The 21,005-nt window shown below is 38.1% G+C and overlaps 1 protein-coding gene across 3 annotated transcripts in view; it reads left to right on the forward strand.

Moving 5' to 3' along the window:
• Positions 1–21,005, forward strand: part of PRKCE (protein kinase C epsilon) — a 303,779-nt gene that overhangs the window by 90,800 nt on the left and 191,974 nt on the right. For all 3 annotated transcript variants that reach the window (XR_014183564.1, XM_082047948.1, XM_082047949.1), the window contains exon 2: positions 9,725–9,788. Coding sequence is in view for 2 of the 3 variants with exons in the window: in XM_082047948.1 (XP_081904074.1) it covers positions 9,725–9,788 (64 nt within the window). In the remaining variant the exon portion in view is untranslated. The remainder of the gene's footprint in view (positions 1–9,724; positions 9,789–21,005) is intronic.

A 21,005-nucleotide genomic window follows, 5' to 3' on the forward strand; every position in this document is an offset into this window, starting at 1 on the left:
CAGTTGCTGAGATCAAAGACTCTTCTGGGCACACCTCCAGGGCTGCCTTAAGTGTGTAATCTGTGGTTTCAGCCTCTGTAGTTGGGGGCTGTCAGGGTAGGGAGCCTCATTCATATCGAATTGGGAAAAGAGTAAGAATTTACCAGGTGGAGTTTTTCTTATCTCTGCTGCTGAACTCTGGTTTGCAGCTGATGCCACTGTCAAACATCAACATACTTAGAAGTTCCAGCGGGTGTCATCGAAGTACAGTTTGTCCATTTGCAGCATATTGAATCAAGCTGTTTCCTTCCTAATTGTGGTTTAATTTCTATTATGAATACCACTGGAGAGAACATCTAATGTGGTTGCCTTTCAGATAAGAAAGGCCTTTCTCCTTTCTTCCCAGGGAGCTGAACTGAACTCAAACTTACAAACAGTAGTTGTTGTTTTATTTTTTTTTTTTTCTTTTAATTGGAATGGAACCTAGGCTTAGATGTGAGTTTTGCTGCTAACTGGAACAAAGCCAGTACAGCTTTACTTACAAATCAACCTGAATTAGAATTGAACCAAAGTGGGTTTGGTTCCCTGCTGCTTTCTTCTAACTGGCCAACTGATGATTGCAAGTCTAGTAGGACCTCTCTTGAAAGCTACGGAAAGGTGTTGCAAAGCAGTGTTTGAATGTCTAAGCCTCTTGTGGGAAGGGTCTGAGATCAATGCCAAAGTATCTATCCAGTTTGTGCTGATGTTTCATGTAAGGTGAGTTTATTTTCTAGTAGTTGGTCCGGGAAGTTCTTCCCTCTGAGGCTGTTGAGAGCTTTACTCAAACCAGGGTATCATTTTAAAATAGGTTTTGTTTTAAAATCCAGTTGGTTGAAGACAAGTTCCAGAGTCTTTCTTTTTTTGCTGAGGACTAGAATAGGATTAACAGGTGAAAAAGCAAAGGGCAAATTCACGTCATCTAAATATCACCATTCCCTAGCTCTTACTTATATCCTGCCTTTGGAGAGTATTTTCCCTCATTCAGGAAGGATTTGAATTTATGCCACCTCGGTCTTTGGTCTTCCACCTGTCAATCTCTCTGATTTTTGAGGTCTAAACATCAGCGTGGCTTTTTCCTTTATTCTTGATATGGTAATGCAATGTGAGTATTTTCTGCTATCCACAGTCTTGATGTTCCCAGACTATACCTGGCAGGAGGAGAGTGAAAGAAGGGAATGTTTTGACCATAAAGAGAAGAAAAATGCCATATGCTTTACAGAAAACAAACACTGTTGCTTGATATTTTAATCTGCATGACTTCAGTAAGGACAGATGGAAATCACCTAAGGAAACAAGGAAAAATTTATGCACTGCACTGAAACTGTTGTATATAACCAGGAATCACCAGTCAATCCTAAGGTCCTCTGCTTATCCATAACTTATTGTTATGTGGATAACTATTTCTATGTAATTGTCCAAAGTGTAGCAAAAGTGTCTACTCAGAGGAAATATTATTGCAATTTAGGATAAAATCCAAAAATCTGTGCAGTTAAATCACCATGTTTGGGTGATTCCTGAGACTGAACAAATGTGCCAACTAGGAGTTTGGATTATATGTATGAATAAGTGGTCGTCTGAAATTGTACTGCAGTAAAATAATTTGACAGTGTTTACCAGTTTTAAACATATTAACTGACTAACCATAGTGTGTTTGTAGTCCTGATTCTCTATTTAATGTTCTATTCCTAGGTGGATGGGTAACCCCCTCCCTTCTGGTTGTTCTGTTGCATGACATTAAAAAATGTCCATAAGCCAAGACGATAAATGTGCTTTAAATATTTTGTGACAGCTAATTATTTCCCTATGGTTTGGAGAGTGCCACTGCACTACTGCATTAAATAATAGATTTTGAAAAGCTTTGTGATGAAATTACAGGTCAGATCTTACCACATGATGCAATTCCTTTATTCTTAAATCAAATAACCATCTGCTTAGGAAAGTGATTGTGCTCTGAAGAGTTTCTTTTCTTTCTTGAAATACATTTAGCAGATGTTTCAAGTGAATGGCTTTATGCAGACTTTAGTTTTGTAGGTGGTTTTACTGTCCCTTCACTCAAAAAGGCTAGTTGAGCGGTGTTCAGCCAAACCCAGCTCTTAAACATTGTACTTCATGTTATCTCTGGGCTTGAATAGGTTCTTTGTACTTTATCTACATTAGGATTACTATAATAATGCAACCTCCATTTCTAGTGTGAAAATGTACTATGTAACATTGGCTTATTCCTCTGCCTTCATAAGACATACTAGTAGAAGACAATTACGTCATCAGAATAACCATACTGGTTTAATAAAACCAACAAAACAGCACACACACATATGCCTGAAACACTCATACTGGTACGAATCTCCATTGATGTGTTAAAGTGCAGAATGTCCCAAATGGTTACTCTGGGCAGCCCTGTCTTTTCAGGTTATTGGCTTCTTTTCTGCTCATGAATAAATTTTTCTCTCATTGATTTACTGCCCTCTCTCATGAATTCTGATTGTAGGTGTTGAGACACCCTGACCAGTTTGGACATATAACTGTTAAACGCCTTACTAATAGTTAATACCTTGTGCCATACATACTCTCGCCACCTGAAGCTTTCAAGAAAGTGAAGATAATATCTTCCTCCCTTTGGATAAGGGAGTCAGAAACTTGGTTGCAGTGACCCTTCTGTGGTTGTGCTGCTTGGTGTCTTTGCAGCTGTTTGTACTGCCCTGCTGTCTTGTCGCATGTAAATACAGCTGTCTGTCCAAGTCCATCAGAAAATGAACCATGAACACCTTAGTCCCACTACAGCAGTCCATAGAAGTTGTTCTTCCTTGTAATACATGAAATGAGTACGTGACTTCTGACTGTGCAGATATGTATGCCTTTGCACAAGCTCGCGTGTGTTGGTGTGTTGCCATGCATTCAAAATGTTCCTCCATTGGTGCCTGGAAGTCATTCTAGTACAGTAGATCTTGGAAGATCAGAGTCGTATCACGTGTGATTAAGGACTCTTCAATTGAATATTGGTATATGCTATATTAAATAATGGAAGGATTCTTGGTTTAGTATTGATTTCTGAATACTGTGGTTATTTCAGCTGAATCTTGTTTTTCCCTGGCTGCTTCTGTTCTGTATTACGTCTGTGCATGTGTCTGGCACTGGAAAGTGTTTGATCTTTTCTGTAGGTCATGCAAGATGTTTGATGTCTTTTTGTTGACTTTCGAGTATGAGTAAATAAATGATAGAATTCCCTGTGGCCAAAATTTCTTAACTTTTATGTATATCATTGTGGTCAATTACAATGTGGCAAGCTGTGTTACATTTCTCTGTAATTATAATAATCAAATATGTAACATTCATAATGAAAGGCAGATCTGTGAACTTTGTGGCAGTGCACTGGCTCTGAAAGGGACCTGCTTTCTTTGGCCAGAAAAGCAAGACGCTGTGGGGGGGGAAAAAAAACCATGCAGGCAAACAGATTCTGGGGAAGTTTTCTCAATGTGTTTTCTGGGTGATTTCTTTAAAAGTCAAGTGTAATTAATGACGTAATGTGAAATCTGTTAATTTTTAGACAATATTATTAAGTAAAAATTTCTCAGCTATTTTGCAGGTCTTGTGGAGCCTATTGAAAAGCTGTTTTAGGTGAGCTTGCTAGAGTTGAGTGTGAATGCTGGGGGAGGTCTGCATATTAATCTTACCTCTAGTTGTTGTTTTGGTCGAGTGTTTGCTTCTGTTCCAATAATGATGATGTTTTTGAAAGCTTTTAAATCACTTGGTCTTCAATTATTTTGACTGTGTTGGAAAGTGTCACTATTATTTTTTTTATTTTCTATTAAATAAAATAGGTAGCCTGTTAACTATGTAAGTTGAAGCAGAAAAATCTTTTGGTTAAAGAACAAAAGACCAGCACAGACTCAGTCTCCAGTCATTCTCTTATGTTTTCATGGAAATAACATTTTATGGAAATTCGAGAAGTAAATGCGTCCCAAAACAGCAGATGTAATTCCACCAGCCTTTGCAGATACGAGTTCTTTAAACATACAATCTCTTCCCTCTTCCTTTCAGAGAAGTTGTGTGTTCAAAGAGAAACTTTCTGTTATGCTGTGCTCAGTAAGGGTTAATACATACTGACTTCTCAAACCTTACGTGACTCAAATAACTATCTGCAGTGGCAGATCATGTGCTTAGAGGTTTATGCTTTAAGCTATCCAATATCAGATAATCCTAGAACATCACAACAAGAGGTGCTAAGCAGGTTTCAGGATTTAATTATTTCTGTTGCTTATACAGTCCACTTAGGTTTATACTGTTGCCAAAATCCTAAACAGCTTTGTGGTCAAAGGCTTTTTGCTGTTTTTTGCATACTGTCTAGCTAAGGAACATCAAAGTAGAACTTAGCATTCGTGTGCTTAGGAAGTTCAGTTATGGAAAATATGTACGTCTAGTTATTGTTTTTTTCAGATCTGAGGTTTGTGTCAATGACTATCCTTAAGAGACAAGCAGGCACTTAAATGAGTGCAGTGCACCTAATCTGAGGTGACATTCTTGTGTTGGAACATAGGACTCTGTTATGATCAAATGAAACCTATGGTAATGGAGCACTGAGCCACTGAAGATAGTGGTTTATCACTTGTTTACAACAGGTTTCAGTTTGCTTCATAGACCATGCAAAAATTTTTGTGCTGGTACTATCAGCTAGAATGAAAAAAGTACCCCCAAATGTTGATAGAATGATTCAGGCTGTACAGTGGTCAAGAACAAAGAAATCTTCATGTTGAAATATGAAGCATTGTTGCAACCCAAATAAATGTGTACTATATGCTAATCTTCCTCATTCCTGTAAGATTAGAGTTTCCTGAGCAAAAGCTTAGCCTAAGAGAATTTTGTCCAAGTTTCATATTTTTGAGTTTGAGAATTACACCTTGCACCCAAGAGAAGTAAAATGATGAGGATCTAGATGAGCTCAGGATTCAGTTTTTCACAACACTTAGGAGTCAAAGGCTTTCAAAAAGCAAACCTTGAGGAAAAGCTGAACTATTTTCACAGTGTTTTGCATAGTTTGATTAAATTTTGCATCACTCCAGAATTGCCCAAGAATTGTGATGCTTTGGAAGTGCTGCAGAGAAATATTTAAACAATTTTTTTGTTTGATATTGTTTTAACTGACGAATATTAACTGGAAGGAAAAGAAAGGAAATGGCCTCCTAGATATGTACCCATGAAAGTTGTTTAAAAAAAAAGAAGAAAATTTTAAAAAGGTACTTGCACATCTCTGCTGTTGCAGAATGACAGGATGTGTGTGTGTCTTGACAAAGTGAAGCTTGACTCAGGAATAGAAGAAATGGTCCAGTGGGCAGTCTGGGCCTCCAGAGACCAGAGTTCCGTTCTTGTTTAACTGTAGACTTCTTGTATGACTTTCTGGCAAGTCATTTAGTCTAGCTTGTGCCTTTGGGAGTATCTCATTTTACAGATGGGGAACCGTCTCAGAAGGGTGTTGAAAATAAAATCCATTAATGACTGTGAAACTATATAAATGCCTTCAATATGCTGAAACTTGGCTATGGTATCAACATGGGGTTTTTTCCCCTGAAAGTATGTCTGGTTTTATGGATGGTTGCCTTTTGTTCCCTGAAACAGGCTACTAATATGCTTTATTCATGCCTGGAGTTTTTCAAGATCTGTACTGCTTTCCAGCAATCATTGTACTAATCTCAATACATTGCCAGATAAGGATTATTTTAGCAATATAGAAGTTGTTTGAAGTGCCTTTACAATTAATCTTACTGGCACCTCCCAATGCTCTGTATTTTAACTAAAGTCACAGCAACAGCACAGGCCAGTAACAGATTAAAACACTTTGGTGATCAAATATTTTGCTCAATGATAGTTGTTACATTTTTGCTGAGTGCAGAGAATGTGGTGTGTATGTGCAAGGCATATATTTTGCAATCTGTCTTGCTTACAGCAGAGCTGCTCTTCTTTCAGCTCCTTTGTCCTATCTCTAGTTTTCATCCTGCTTTTTTCCCTGTTGTCCTTTTGATCAGTCATGTCGTCTTAGGTATCTTCCCATAGCATCTTGCTGCATGTGTAAATGCTTGGCTGCATTAAGAGAGAAGTATTTGTAGTCAAAGAGAAGGGTCAGAATCAGAACTGCTGTGACCACATTATTTCTATTGCATTCAATGAATATGGTTATATTCAGCTGAATTTGGCCAGTCATTCTGGTTACATATGTCTAAGGGCATTTCACATGTGATAACTTTCAGGGCATTTGATGAAAAAAAAATAACAGAAACTTTAGATTGTGCTGTGTGCATCTTTTTTTTCTTATTTATAAAATGACATTGCATAATCTCCACCTTCATTAAGTGTAGTTTAATGCCCAGAGTAAAAGGAAAGGCATGTAGTTTATATTCTAGTAATCTGACTGTTTTGAAGGTATTTATACCATTATGTTCCTAGTCATTAAATTAGAAAAGTTTTATGCATAATTAGAATCAGTCCTTTTCATTTCATACTTGCTTTGATACATGAAAGACCTGAGATCAAAAGAGGGATTCCTGTCAGTTTAGGGGATTCTGCCATTTTGGAGGTGTTATTTTTATATGTAAGGTCAGCTGAGGCAGCTGAGCTACAGGCTTCTGGCAGAAGTACTAATTCATGTGGCTGATTAGAATGTCAGCATAGATACACGTTGAAATGTGGGTATTTTATAAACCTAAAAATATGTTAATTTCCTTGTCATTGGTATTAAAACATTTTAAGACTGAAACATAATTTCTTTGTAAAGAGACTCTCTTTTATAAATACTTCATTCCGCTTAAAGCATCAGCAAAAATTCTCACTCAAAATCAGTTAGCATTATTTCTAATAAATCGTATATGAAAACAGTCTGCTTGATGGGTAACGGAACCTTGGGTTCAGTGCTCTTGCTTCCTGTGCTGTTTGTACTTAAACGGGCAGAACAGAGATTTTGTAATGGTGGTCACCAGCCCCTCCAGATGCCTGATTCTTCTGCAGGGATGGTGTTGGGGTTTTGTATGTGTGTGTGCACACTGAGATTTGAACTGCATGGAGTATTTTACTGAAAGCTTAACCAAACAGTATATAGTGCTGACACAAACAGAGCATTAGGCATGCCTGTCTTTAATACAGCCATCTGTTGAGTGCTATAGCAGTTTTTCAAAAGCCTCCCTCAGCATAGACATCAAAGTCTATTCATGCACCTGTGCCTCTGATCTTCTAATTTATTTTATTTTTATTTAGAAACTGCAAAGGGAGAGGAGCAATATTTAAAGATCGGTGGGTTTATTTAAAAGTAAAAAAAGAAACCAACAAAAAAACTCCTCCACAAAACTCATGCTGCCAGTTCAGAAATTGTTAAAAATGTATTTACTTAGTATTCAATGCTTTATTTATGGAAAAACACTCAACCATGCTTTCATTTTCCTCTCCTTTGAGTAACCCCTGGCCTTTCTAACACCTATTTCCTGCCTCGTCTATTTGCAGTCCAGCTGCTGAGATAATTTTCTTGATCTGTTGGTGCAGTGACATCAGCAGGACCTGTGAGCTCCTCTACCATCTTGCTCTTGAAGGGCACAGGAGTGTTTTTGTGAGAAGCTGTTTCGTAGCGTGAAGAGCTTGTGTGACCCTGGTGCATTCAGCAGCTGTAGCCCAAAATATGGCAGCAGCAGAGGGGCTCCTCTTGTAAAGGTCCTCTCAGGTGATGAGAGGAACCTGGAAACAAAAAAGGTGTCCCGCTGAATGCAGACAGGAAAAGCCCTTTTTGCCCTGCATCTGTTTTGTCTGGCACCATCAAGGACTCATAGTCCCGCTACCCTGGCCCCCTCCCTTTCCCAGGGCGATCCTAATGCCCAGGGCTGGGGTGCTCCGGTGCCTCCCTGGCTGTCTGCTCCTGGCTGGAGTAGTGGGACACTATTGGAACCCCAGGTTGCAGTATAAGTTGGGGAATGACCTGTTAGAGAGCAGTGTAGGGGAAAGGGACCTGGGGGTCCTGGTGGACAGCAGGATAACCATGAGCCAGCACTGTGCCCTTGTGGCCAAGAGGGCCAATGGTAGCTGGGGTGTATTAGAAGGGGTGTGGTTAGCAGGTCGAGAGAGGTTCTCCTTCCCCTCTACTCTGCCCTGGTGAGACCACATCTGGAATATTGTGTCCAGTTCTGGGCCCCTCAGTTCAAGAAGGGCAGGGAACTGCTGGAGAGAGTCCAGCACAGGGCAACGAAGATGATGAAGGGAGTGGAGCATCTCCCTTATGAGGAAAGGCTGAGGGAGCTGGGGCTCTTTAGCTTGGAGAAGAGGAGACTGAGGGGTGACCTCATTAATGTTTATAAATATGTAAAGGGTGAGTTTCACAAGGATGGAGCCAGGCTCTTCTCGGTGACAACCAATGGTAAGACAAGGGGTATTGGGTTCAAACTGGAACACAAGAGGTTCCACTTAAAATTGAGAAGAAACTTCTTCTCAGTAAGGGTGACAGAGCACTGGAACAGGCTGCCTAGGGGGGTTGTGGAGTCTCCTTCTCTGGAGACATTAAAAACTCTCCTGGACACATCCCTGTGTAACCTCATCTGGGTGTTCCTGCTCCAGCAGGGGGATTGGACTAGATGATCTTTTGAGATCCCTTCCAATCCCTAATGTTCTGTGATTCTGTAACGCAGGCTGGGCCCTGGCAGAGAAGGCCCTTTGAGGCACCCTGGCAGTGGGCATGCAATTTTATCTCTGTGCTGTACTTACTAAAATAGAATTAAAATACAGTATTAATGTACACAACATCACTCAGTCTCTGAAATCATGTGACAAGTGCTATGTGACAGTAAGAGCTATCAATTACATAGTGTTTTAGTTACAGTTTAATTCTTGAGAGATGAGTGGCTGCAAAAATTGTCTATCGTGTGTGGGGCACCATTAAGGTACTCAAATCCAGCAGTACTTTGAGTTGCTGATGAAATGTGTGGTAAAATACAGGAGGATTTGTAATGAGCTCTTCATTGCAGTGCCTAAATGTACAGGAGCTGATTCCCACAGCTCGTGAAATCTTGAAGTACAGGAGCTTGATATTGAGCACCTGTATTTCATTTTGAGTGAAAGTGATCTCCACAAGAGCGAAGACTCCTTAAAATCTACCAGAATGGTGCAGAAATAAACAAATCTTGTATTTTAGAAAAAGAGGATAAAGCATGTATTTCTTTCTCCCAGTGGAGACACAAAGGGAGTATTATAAACACGTGTCAGTTGGCCATATGAACAGTGTGTGTTCATTTCCCCTGTTCTGTGACTGGAGCTGATCTGTCTCGCTGGGATCTCAATAGGTCACAGTGTTGTCTTACACATTTGCATAGCTGGGCTCAGTATAAATTACAGTAACAAAGTTAATTGATACTACCACTTTTTAACTTTCTTCCTCATCTCCTTGGAAACAGTGGTACAAAAGTATGGCAGAACAGTGCTTTAAATATTTTATTTGCAAAATTCACTGGATTCAAGCTTTCCAAGTGCTAAGGGCACACTTTTCTGTTTTTTTACTTCAGTTAAGGTGCAGAGTCCTCAACACCTCTTGGCAAAAGAAGGCTCTATTGGTAGCAAACTGTAGACTTGCACGTGTCCTGCCTACACCTGGCTTCATGAGTTTTGGAAACCTTTTGTTTCCTGCATGTGCAGTCACTTGCTTTGGGAGTCATTCTAAGTTTTCTTCTAATTCTCTTCTTGATTGCAGATTGACTTGGAGCCAGAAGGGAGAGTGTATGTCATCATAGACCTTTCAGGATCATCAGGTGAAGGTAGGGACTTTTAATATTTTATCTAATTCTTTCATGAATGGAATCTTCCAATGGCCTCTGCAATGGAAGTATAATAGGAGGTGCTGTGTCAATATCCTCTTAAATCTCTGTGAGCTCAAGTTAAAGTCAACACATTTTGGTGTTATCTGCGTGTGGGTCAATGAGCAGTTGCAGTTCATCTTACCCGGTTAATCACTGTTGGTAACAATATCAGCTAAAGGACAGTAATGAAATAGGAATAGTAGTATTAATTTCCAGAAGAAACTTCCAAATTCTTATTTTTGGAAGAATGCTAACCATTATTATGTAGATAGAAATGATATGATGTCAAAGGTGGGGAGGGAGATTTTATTTGCTTTTTAAATTATTCTAATATCTACTATTTTTCCACTTCTCCCACCCCCCGCAAATTATGACCGAAATATTGTAATGGTAAGAGTTTTTTTTCATTTTTATGACACAGTAGTTACATGTTGGAAAAAAAAACAACCACCAACAACAGCAAACAAACAAAGATGGAAGAGAAATATTTATTAAATTCTTAAGATATTTTTCTGCTTTAAAGTTGGAGTAGAGTCAGGTGGTATATGATAGTATCATGGTTTAACCTGATAGCTGCTCACTCACCCTGCTCCCCACTCTCCAAATAGATGGGAGAGTTGAAAGGGAAGGGAGAAGCTTGGAATGAGGTAAACACAGTTGAATAAAATAACAAAATACTAATGCACTACTGGTAAATATATCAAATAGAAATAAAATATAAAATAAAATACACTCAATGCAATTCCTCATGAACTCTGTCCACACTGAGCAGCCAGTCCCAAGAAGCAGCACCTGGTCCAAAAGCTGATCCTGTTAGAGGGGAAAAAAAGAAAAGAAAAAATAAAAAGGCAGAAATGCCCAGAGGCCTCTGCAAAACAGCAGAGTGGCAAAGGCTGATTTACACATCCTGAGCAGGACTCCCCCAGCTCCGACAAAGAGAGCAAAGAAAGCCAAGAAGTGAGAGACTGACCAAAAGATCCCGGCTCTCCTTAAGTCTGAAGCGTGACACTAATGGGATGAAATACTCTTATTGTTCAGTCTGGATGTCAGTCAAGCTCTGCCCCATCCATGCCCCCCTTCCTCGATGCCTCACACCTGTGGGCAGAGTGCTCAGAATGTCCTTGGCTCTCAGACCAGAGCAATTAAAAACATTAACTCTGTGCTGGGCTGTTATCTATTGTTCTCAAACTAAGTCCAAATAATGACCGTGCTAGCTATGGAAAAGAAAGGTTTCTAACTGCATGAAGAAAACGAACTAATTTTTAGTTAAATCAGCAGAGATAGACATAAGAGAGTTTATGAAAAAACAAATCTGTCTGTCTTAGTCATGCTCTCGATGGCAGCCTGACCTGCTGAAATGGCCTCAATGGCTGGTTTGGGTTTGATTATTTTAAGTGATGTCCACTGATCAGCCTTCCCCAGTTCATAGAGCTCAGCTAAATGAGATTGGTTTTGGTTCACAGTACAAAAAGAAGATTCACATAAACCCTAGCAGGAGCTGAAACAGAAAATGCTATGAAATGAAATTATTTTGAACGGTTGAGAAACAGCAGAAGAATGCATTTATATTTCTGTTCTTTGTAATGAACTGCTGTGCTCTGACCAATTGCTGACAGTAGCTTGCAAAAACACATTGCTATAAATCCTGAATTTTAAAAACAAATCAAACTGTTTTCTAAACTTCATCTTGTAGCCACATTTTGTACTCACATAAGGTGTGCTCTGCCTCTTTTTCTTCCTGCCTATTGAAGAAAATATCAGTTAAATAGTAGTTTCCATATATCTTGATAACTAGCATACCAATGATGGAACTAAAATGTCATTAAAGGCATTGGTGTGGTTCTATCATAGGGCAGGTAGGTGTTCTTCCAACCTTCCATTGATCATTAATTGATACGCAGATGACCACAGTGTTACTGTTCCATCACAAGATGCATTGGGGTGTGTCAGACTGTCAAAAGGCAGGAGGAATGGTGTTATGTTGTTCTTCAAAAGTTCTTTAAAACGATATAACCTTTTATATAGGAAAAGCAAAAATGGTTAGAGTGATGTCTCCTATGTTATGTGGTGCGTTACCCTGTGACACGTGAAAGGTGCTTGCAAAGCAATTTGCAGAACTATGATTTGTGTTGTTACATTAGCATTAGAGGGGAACACTCAAATGGTAATGGGCTACTGAGGGAAAACAACTTGTGAAATGCTGTTTTATATGAAGCCCTTGGGAAGACCAAGGGGCTTTATTTAGGGTAAATTTGGTAGAAATCTGGACAAGTTGGTGCCCTTACAAAAGGCTGTGGAACTTACATAGTTTCAGAACTTCCCCATACAATTAAGTAGCTATGGAAGTGTTGTGTAGAAGTATTGTAAAACTGGACTGGGTTGGTACAACAGTTTGTTAGTGATGTTATGAAATCCTATTTTTAGACTGCTTTATTAGGGTTGAGGCCTAGGTAATTTTGGATGAGTCTCCTCTTCAGCTTAGTGAAGCACCTAGTTTAATGTAACAACTGTATGCATCCTTCTGTAGTCAACACAAACTAACGTAGAGGCATTTTTGAAACATGTAGACTTTGATCTGTGTATATATATATATTTATATATGTATGTAAATAGAATATATCTGATATGTATTTTATGCGTTTCAATGGGCAGTTCACTGCAGTTGATCTCTTTTCGTTAACTATGAAAAGAACATAAGATTAAGGTTAGACTAAATGCATGACTTTTGAATGGCTAGGGTTGGTTGAGGTGATTGCTACTCTTGACCTAAGTAGTTAACCAGGATCTTGGTTTTGAACTCCAGTATTCATTGTGACTAGCAAGAGAGTATTGGTTTTATGCTGCGCAAATCAGTATCACTATTTCACCTCAGATTCTGGACAGGAAAAGTTTGGAAATCAATGAAAATAAAAATACCTGTAGCAACGATTTTAACTGTAGGAAGCAATTATGTTACATGTTTCTCAGTTAGCAGTAATTTAAAAAAAAATTAAAAATCAGCCATTGAGATGTGATATATAATTGCCAACCAGTACTGTCTTGTAATTCTGTGTACTGACACGTTTCTAATTATCAGCAATCTATAATGTAACTTCAGTTATTTGTCACTTCCAAAAGATTATTTTAAAGATCGATATCCAAAAATCTGTTTTGGTATAATTCATTTGAGATTTGTTGAATCCACTAATATGGGCAGAGAGCTTTTCTTCTATTAAATAGCCTCTAAGAGGCAAAAGATCTACTTTTGCAAGTGAGCCTCTATGTGAATGAATTGTTATATAAATTGAAAGTTTGCATATAAAATCCTAAATAGTGGATAAAGAAGAAACATTCTACTTAGTTGTATATTCTCAATATGTTTTAGTAAGCTTTTACGTAAAATTGACATAAGATGCTGTTACCATATTCCTTTTCAATTTCAATTGTCCCTTAGTCCCAGCTGCCAGATTGCTGATTCCTCTGCACTATTTGCACTTCAATGGCAAAACTATGAAAAGAGTTCATTGTTGTAAGCTGAATTCCTCAACAAAGTACACCATTTTTTTTTCTTCCTTCCCTCTCTTCTAAACTGAATCATTCATGGACTTCGATCAGTTGTGTGGATTAGGTGTACAGAACAGATGGAAATATGGCAGATTATAGAAGGAGGTAATGAGTACTTCTGCCTCTCCTTGTCACATTGAGAGACTTGTTGAGGGCCACCCTTAGATACCAATATCAGCATCGGGCAGGTATTTTTATGTGGGACTGTGGAAAGGACGTTTGAGTCGCTCACTTTGCTACTTGCAATGTGTCTCCCATTCTAAAGGCAAGGTACAAATCCATGGGTCATAACAGCTGTGCCAGCTTCTCTGCCATTTTCTATATTGTAAAATTTCCTTCAGAAGCTGCTTGAAGGAGCAGCTCAGCTTCTCCAGCAGCAACAGTGCACTTGTGAGTGGGCAGCCTGGAAAGCCTAAGACTTCAGGCTGCTCTCCACTGCGCATCTTGCGGCACTACCAACTCTCCAAGTGGGTTGTTCAAATGTCAAGATATTTAGATTTGTTCTGAAAACATAGTTTTCTAGAACTTGCTCCCATTCAGTTCTAGTCTTTGAAGCAGAAAAAAGGTTGGGAAACACAAATGCAGAAGTCTGAGGAGTGGAAAGCAAACTACATAAAAAGCCCTTACAACAACAGAGCCAACAGGAATGTTTTTGTCATCACCTTTTTTACACTAATCCTGTTTTGAAGCCTGCATATAGCTTCTGAATGTTTGTTTTGCACTGAGAATGGGGGAGGGTAACTATTTTTGCAATCTTTTGTAAATTCTGTGGTAGAAACTGTCTGGCCCCCATACCGTAAAGAAAATGCTAAATGAACTATTTATCACACAGAAAGTGATGTTCTCAAAAGTTAGGATTTAATTTTTCTTCTAAGATGTGAACATTGTCATTGTGCTTTGAAAGCCTGTTTTGCAAAATACTTCAGTGTGCTTTTGCTGATGGGGACGTAGGAACAGGGAGTGAAAACAGCTCTTAAAATATAGTTTAAATCCTCCAATTTAACTATGTAACCAGTATTTCCATAACACATGTGATTCAGGTCTCTACAATCTCTATGCCAAAACTGATTTGCAGGGTTATTTAAGTTCTGTGCATTTATTTAAAATGGCTCTGTGCATTTAGAGTAAATACGCATTTGTGTTTCCCACGAATGGAAACAGCTGTGTAAGTGGACACTTCCCAAATGTAGGTACACACAAAGGTATCCATTCACAGGCTAAATTAACTGCAACAGCTAATTGGTGAAGTTCTATTTAAAACAAAATTGTTTATAATTTTAATACTTGTATTGGATTTAAGTGTTGACAAATAATAACTGCATACTCCAAACTTTACGGGATATTTTTAAAACAAATCCCTTTGGTCAAACAGAAGAGTGAAGCTTCTATGGACCTGACACCGCATCTGGTAGTATTAGCTGGAATTTTTTTGTTAACTTCCTTGAACCATGTAAAAGCACATAGGATCTTGAAGAATAAGCATTTCTGATAATTTGCTTTTGGGAGACCAGTTAAAAATAGAGGTGATTGTTGTTACGCTGCCAGAATATTTTGTGACAGTTGCAAAGCATTTAATCAGTCAGTTCTGCTATTAACCAAACATCTGATGACTCCACTTTATATATGCAATCATAATAGAAACAAGGTTTATAGTAGACCCGTGTTTGTAAAAAGCAATTAGCTTGGGAAAGGTCTATGATATTTATTCTCTGTTACTTCACAAACTGGATCTAATGATTACATGGGGTTTTAGTCATGTATCTTCAACTTCTTCCAGGGCTATGGAGACAGGTTTGTCTTTTTGTCACTATATGGATGAACAGGAGGCTCTCTAAGACATGCTGTCTTATTAATTTCTTCAGTAATGCCTGTTGTCATGTAGATTTTTCTGTATTAATTCAGTATTGCTGTAGTATATGCATTATTTCAAGACTGAAGTGCAGTAGTGCACTCATTGGCTGTTTTATTGACATGCTTTGCCAGTATTTTTGATCTATTTTAGTGCTTTAGAGTTTTGTGAGTGGAATGTTTCTATTATTTCAGAAAAATTTAAGAGCTCCAGTGTAGCTGATCAAGATCTGAATGCAGGCTGAAGGTTTAAAAAAAACAAATATGATGACACAATGATTCTCTTGGTAAACTGGAATAACAGGTGGCCATGTGTAAGAGAGGTAAATTGCCTCAGGAATTATTAAAAACATTTTCAGCAAAGTCAGTTTTATATAGACTGAAGGACAGATGCTGCTGTATTTAAAAGCTTGTGACCTCCTTGCTGAATTTGTCTTTGTAGATTTTCTTCTTTCTTTGGAATTATTGGTTTATGTGTGACACAAATGTATAGTTACTTATGGTACCTTTCTAACAGCTTACAAATTAAATTACCATTTGCAGTATGTCAGTATTGAATCAACTGTAGAATGACTTAAGAATGACCTTGACGCATTAGCGGTTTTTAAACTGTATTTATTATACGTACCATTTAATAAAAAAATAGGAATTATTCATAACTTTTTTTCTGTGTGCTATAAGCAATGAATTGTACTGATTATTTATCATTGTTAAATGTCCAAATTTGCAATTGTCTATCATGACAAATTCTCCATTTTAGAGCGGGCCGTTGAATTGCAATTAAACAGCAAAGCTCATGCTGGAGGTCGTAGGTACTGCAGAAAGCAGCCTGTTGGAAGTTCTTGGTTATGTCTAGGTGTTATATAGTTATAAAAGATTACATCTTCTGATACATTCATCTTCAGATTCATCTACTCATACTTAAGTTTCACAGGATGAATAATTTCATGTGATAGTTAACAATAAAGCCTGTTAGCTGAAGTCATGACAGCATTTTGTACATGCAAAACTTTTTGTTTAGATTGATTATTTGGCCTTTTGCATTGAAATATCCAACAAAGAAGTCTCTAGACTTCTGAATACATCAGATTATGTATTTAACATTTAAATCAAAATATATGCGTTTAGAAGAGCTCATTTACTTGAAGACTCTCAGTTTCGCCAACACATTTATTGCTGATCAATGTATGTTATGGCAGAAGCTCTGCTAGAAAAATCAAAATATTACCAGTAGACACAGGGTATAGTTCTTGATGCCATTTTTGTGTCTCGTACTTGATAAATCTGTAACTCGATACAGCTAGTTAATCAGAATATCTACAGGATTTGTTTCAGGCATCTAACCATTGTAGAATCAATATAGCAAGAAAAATTCTATTTCTGTTCCATTTTGTAGCATCCTTTTGCAAAGATCTGTTGGTATAATAAATACCCCACCATTGAAAACTGTCTTTACAATTCCTAATGTATCCATTTGTGAGAGCTTTCGCTCCTTAGACTGTTTTGTAGTTGTCATTGTCACCATCATTAATTCTGCTTCTTAATGCTATAAGGGCCCAGAAGGTGAGAGCTGGTTGTGCTGGGTGCTGTCTGAGCAGAGAACAGCAGAAAGTGCTTACCCAGAAATCTCAAAGTCTAAATGACATGCGGCCAGGAGCTGGTCTTTTTGCTTGGTTGTTTCCAGTATTTGTCGTAGTGAAGAGTGGTGTTTTATTTCACTAATGTCTTCTATTGTTTTGGGTTTTTTTTTTTGTGGTTGGTTGTTTCTTTGTTTGTTTATTTGTTTGTGTTTGTTTGTTTTTTTAAATTATTATATCTGTTTCCATTTGGGGACATTTTGGTGCTGTTAAAACATCAGGCAGACCATGAAAGTTTCTGGTAGCCCTCAGCTGCCAATCTTGGGATGTTGAACAGTCTGTAAAAGAATGCTGGTGTTTGTTCAGAATTTTGAGTCTATGACTAATTAGTTAGACCTCAGCTGAATATTCTTCCAGTAGGTGGAGAGCAGCTCACCTCTATCTAGGTACATTTCTTGTTTTTTTAGAAGGTACAAATTGTTCTTTATTCCCACTGATCCATCTCTTCTATCAGGATGTATCTCTAGTCCACCTTTGCTATTCCTCCTGACAGCAACATCTCTCTCTAAAAGAAAGTTTCAAGTTGATCACCAGCTTTCCATTGTGAATAATTGCAATTTAAGATTTTTAACAGAGGAGTCAACATTCTTCATTGTATTATTTTTGTCTGTACTGGTTTAACCACTTGTTTACAAAGGTGTTACCCCTTTTCGAGGTTAGGGGTTTTTTTGTTTGGTTGATTTTTATATGAGAATGGTTGGAGGACCTATTGCATGATAACCCATGTGCTAATGGTAAGCACATGGAAAAGAAGAGTCACAGAGTCCCTTGAAAGCTTCACTGCAGAGACCTTCTTATCTCATTTTTGCAACCCAGAAGTTGATTGAGCATTGAACACACACACGCGCGCGCACACACACACACACACACACACACACACACACACACACACACATCCTTACATTCCTCTGTATTTTAGTATCTGAGAGGAAGCTGGTGTGTTAGAAGTGGCTTAGGAAGAGAGCTTGGGGAGAGATACAGATATAGATGTATCTCCCTCTCAGCTTTGCTGGAGCTGTAGGTGAAGCAAAAAGGATCTGCATGAATGGATCTGTTGTGGCATTGGGGCAGGCAGTGTTCCGGGGATGAAATGTGAAGTGTCTGTGAAGTGAGGATGATGCTTGATACCTGATACCTGGGAAACCGTTTGCTAAGACTCAGCAAGCCACATGAATGTTGTATTTTTAGACTCAAGACTGGGTCTTTTTCTGAGAGTAAAAATAGTCTGCACCTATCTGAACGGGACAGTGCTGAACTGACAGTGCTAACTGGATGGTTTCTGTCTTCAGTCACTCGACTCAGGTAGGTTTACAAGTTAGAACTTTTTCACAAATGCGCTTCCCCCTGAAAGTTCTGAGGAATGTTGTGTGCTCAGGGAGATAAAGTTTGTCTCCATATCGTACAGCTTTTTTCCCTTCCCAATGTGAAGCAAAATATCCAGTCAGGGAAACCAGGCACACATTTGTTGCTCTGCTCTGTTCTGTCTCAGCAAGGAGGACTCTCCATCTTCTAAAGAACTACTCTCAAGTTTTTATTCAGAGCTTGTTAAAGGTAGAATACTGCACTAGCTTTTTGGTTTCCCTTCTGTAGGCTTCATTGCTTTAACAGAACAACAGCAAGCAGTGGTGTGGGAGCCAACTTCCAATGTAACCAGAGTCTTTGTTTTAAAAACTCATTATTCAGTGAATCAACCGAGAACCTATTTCCTTTGAAGCTTTGGTTTTATGTAAGTTGGGTTTTGGGGATCATTTTTTCCCCCATTCAGCTTTTTGTTTCTTCAGTACCAAAAGATCAGCACTCATTCAACGCACAAGTGAGGGAAAGGGGTAAAATCAAAGAAATAAAAGAAGCTTAAACTGATTTGGGAAGTTTTCTCCTTCTGCAATGCCTTCATTTTCTCCCCTTAGGAGGAATAATTCAAACCTATTAGTAATATGTCTTTTCTCTTGGGTCTTATTTGTCTTAATCTTAAAATACCTCTGTGGTAAGTGTGGATGCTTGTTATAATTTATTTTTTTCTAGGTTGCTTTCTTTCTCTTTTTGGAGCTATTCATTTCTTTTATGACTGTGTTTACAATTGGAAAAAATCTTTGCCCATCCAGATCTGGAGTTTCTAGTTTGTTTATTTAAAATACACAAACAACACACCCCCCCCCCCCCCCAAGCATTGCATTTAATCTAATGTGGAAACTTGAAGGTTACGATGCTCATCCAGACAACTTTTTCATATCCCAAATGAAAAACTTTCAATAAGTCTCTTGTTTTCTCAGATCTGTTAGAGAAAAGTTGATATCAGTAGATATCTTAATTCATTTGACTCTAGTGTTTATTTACTTGTTGGTGGGGTAGGTGATTTGTTTCTTCTGAGACAAAATTTCACCTGTTGGTAGCACGCCATCTGAAAGCAGATGTTTGTGTAGCGTTACCTGAATGACAATAACTGGGAAGCCTGAGATGGGGATCTGTGAGATAATAGTATGGGAGTCCACATTAAGTTCTTTGCTCTTGTGTGTTAATACTGACTTCAGTAACGACACAGGCATTTGGCTGGGAAAATGAATGTTGCAGGCTGGGAAAATGAACCTTGCGGGCTAAATATTCAAACCCTAAATTATTTTTAAAGGTATTGGTGCAAATGCATATCAGTACTCAGTGACAGCTGCATGATCCTTTTAAAGTGCGCTGCTCAGTGAAGGGGTTCTCTGAAGGGTGCTAATGTCATTTTGACTTTGTGTGGCAAATGCCTTCATAACTAATATCTCTCCGTGGATTTATAGCCATCCTTGGACTGCATCCAGTTCACTGATGGAACATCTGGTAAGAATTGTGTGTTTGTAATAAGCCCTTACTGTATAAAGCTGGCTCAGGCTTTTTAGGCAAAGATCGACCTTTTCTTGGCAGGCTTCTAGCTGTTTGCCAAAACAAGTGCTTTGCAGGGAGCAAGATGCTGGTAGAAGATTTTGTGTAAAGGCGCCTTTGTATTGTACTTGTAAGATTTTTGTACTTGTTTAAGGAAAATTGCATTAGACTGAAATAGAAAAGTAATGAAACTCATATACATACCATGTTCCAAACTGCTGTCCCTCTCTTCTCCATCTATGTATTAAAAGCTGTGATTTCCATATGTTGGGTTTTTTTCCCTGACAAAATTGTGCAAGGCCTTCAGAATAGGTGTGTTTAATTTTACCACCGCATACGCCTAGTGTGTGTTTTTTTGAGAAAAACTGGAAAAAGAAGTATCAAATGAAAAACTATAGTGGTGGTTTCATACATAATTGAAAAATGAACTAGTTAGAAGGTTTGAAATAGAAATACGTGTTAGGAGATCTGTATATAGCTTGCTATTTCATAGTAGAAGACTCAACATAGCTTAATCCAATGCTCATTGTGTAGCGTGATATGATGTGAAAAATGCATATAATATTGTAGTTTATATATATATTTGTTTTGTTGTACTTCATAACATACATGACCTATACCCTGTTATGATTTGTTAGTGTTTTGCTCTACACTTTTGTTGTTGTAGTAGTGTGCTCTGAATTGGTCTGTTTTTCTTCATCCTTATGTTCCCCAACAATGGTCGAGTCTGTTTTTTCCTCAATGACACTAGCGATAAGAAGTCTTGATATTGTCTATTTTGATGAATTGAGTAGGGGATGAATAGATAATACATACATTAAAGATGGGTCTAGGCTGTCTGACAGTGCTGGTCATTCCATGTACCTGTGAGGTTGTGAAAACTGTGGGAGCATTAGTATCTTTTGTGAACATCAGCAATCAAATGTTTACTGCATTCACTATAGCCTAAAAATCTGGTTTTGACATACGAGTTCTACAGTAGCATAAGCAGTGGGAGGCTCAAAAACTGTGTATTTTTTGAGTATAGTATTGAAAGTTTAAAATATTTGAGTATGACTGGAATCAGAAGTCAATTTAGAAAACCTCTTTCTTAGTAGAGGCTCAAAATCTGTGTACAGTTGCATATTTATTCCATTAATCTATTGAAAATAAGCATAAAAGTGTTGTGATATATTAAGTAGAGGTAAATAATTTTTCATGTTTCAAAATCTTTTTAAAAGAGTCAATCATTTAATGGAAAACTACCATCATTATTTTTTAGGCAGAAGCGTAACTTTCAAACTCTTAG

The sequence above is a fragment of the Streptopelia decaocto genome (assembly GCF_964273445.1).
Source record: "Streptopelia decaocto genome assembly, chromosome: 3".
NCBI classification, from domain to species: Eukaryota; Metazoa; Chordata; class Aves; order Columbiformes; family Columbidae; genus Streptopelia; species Streptopelia decaocto.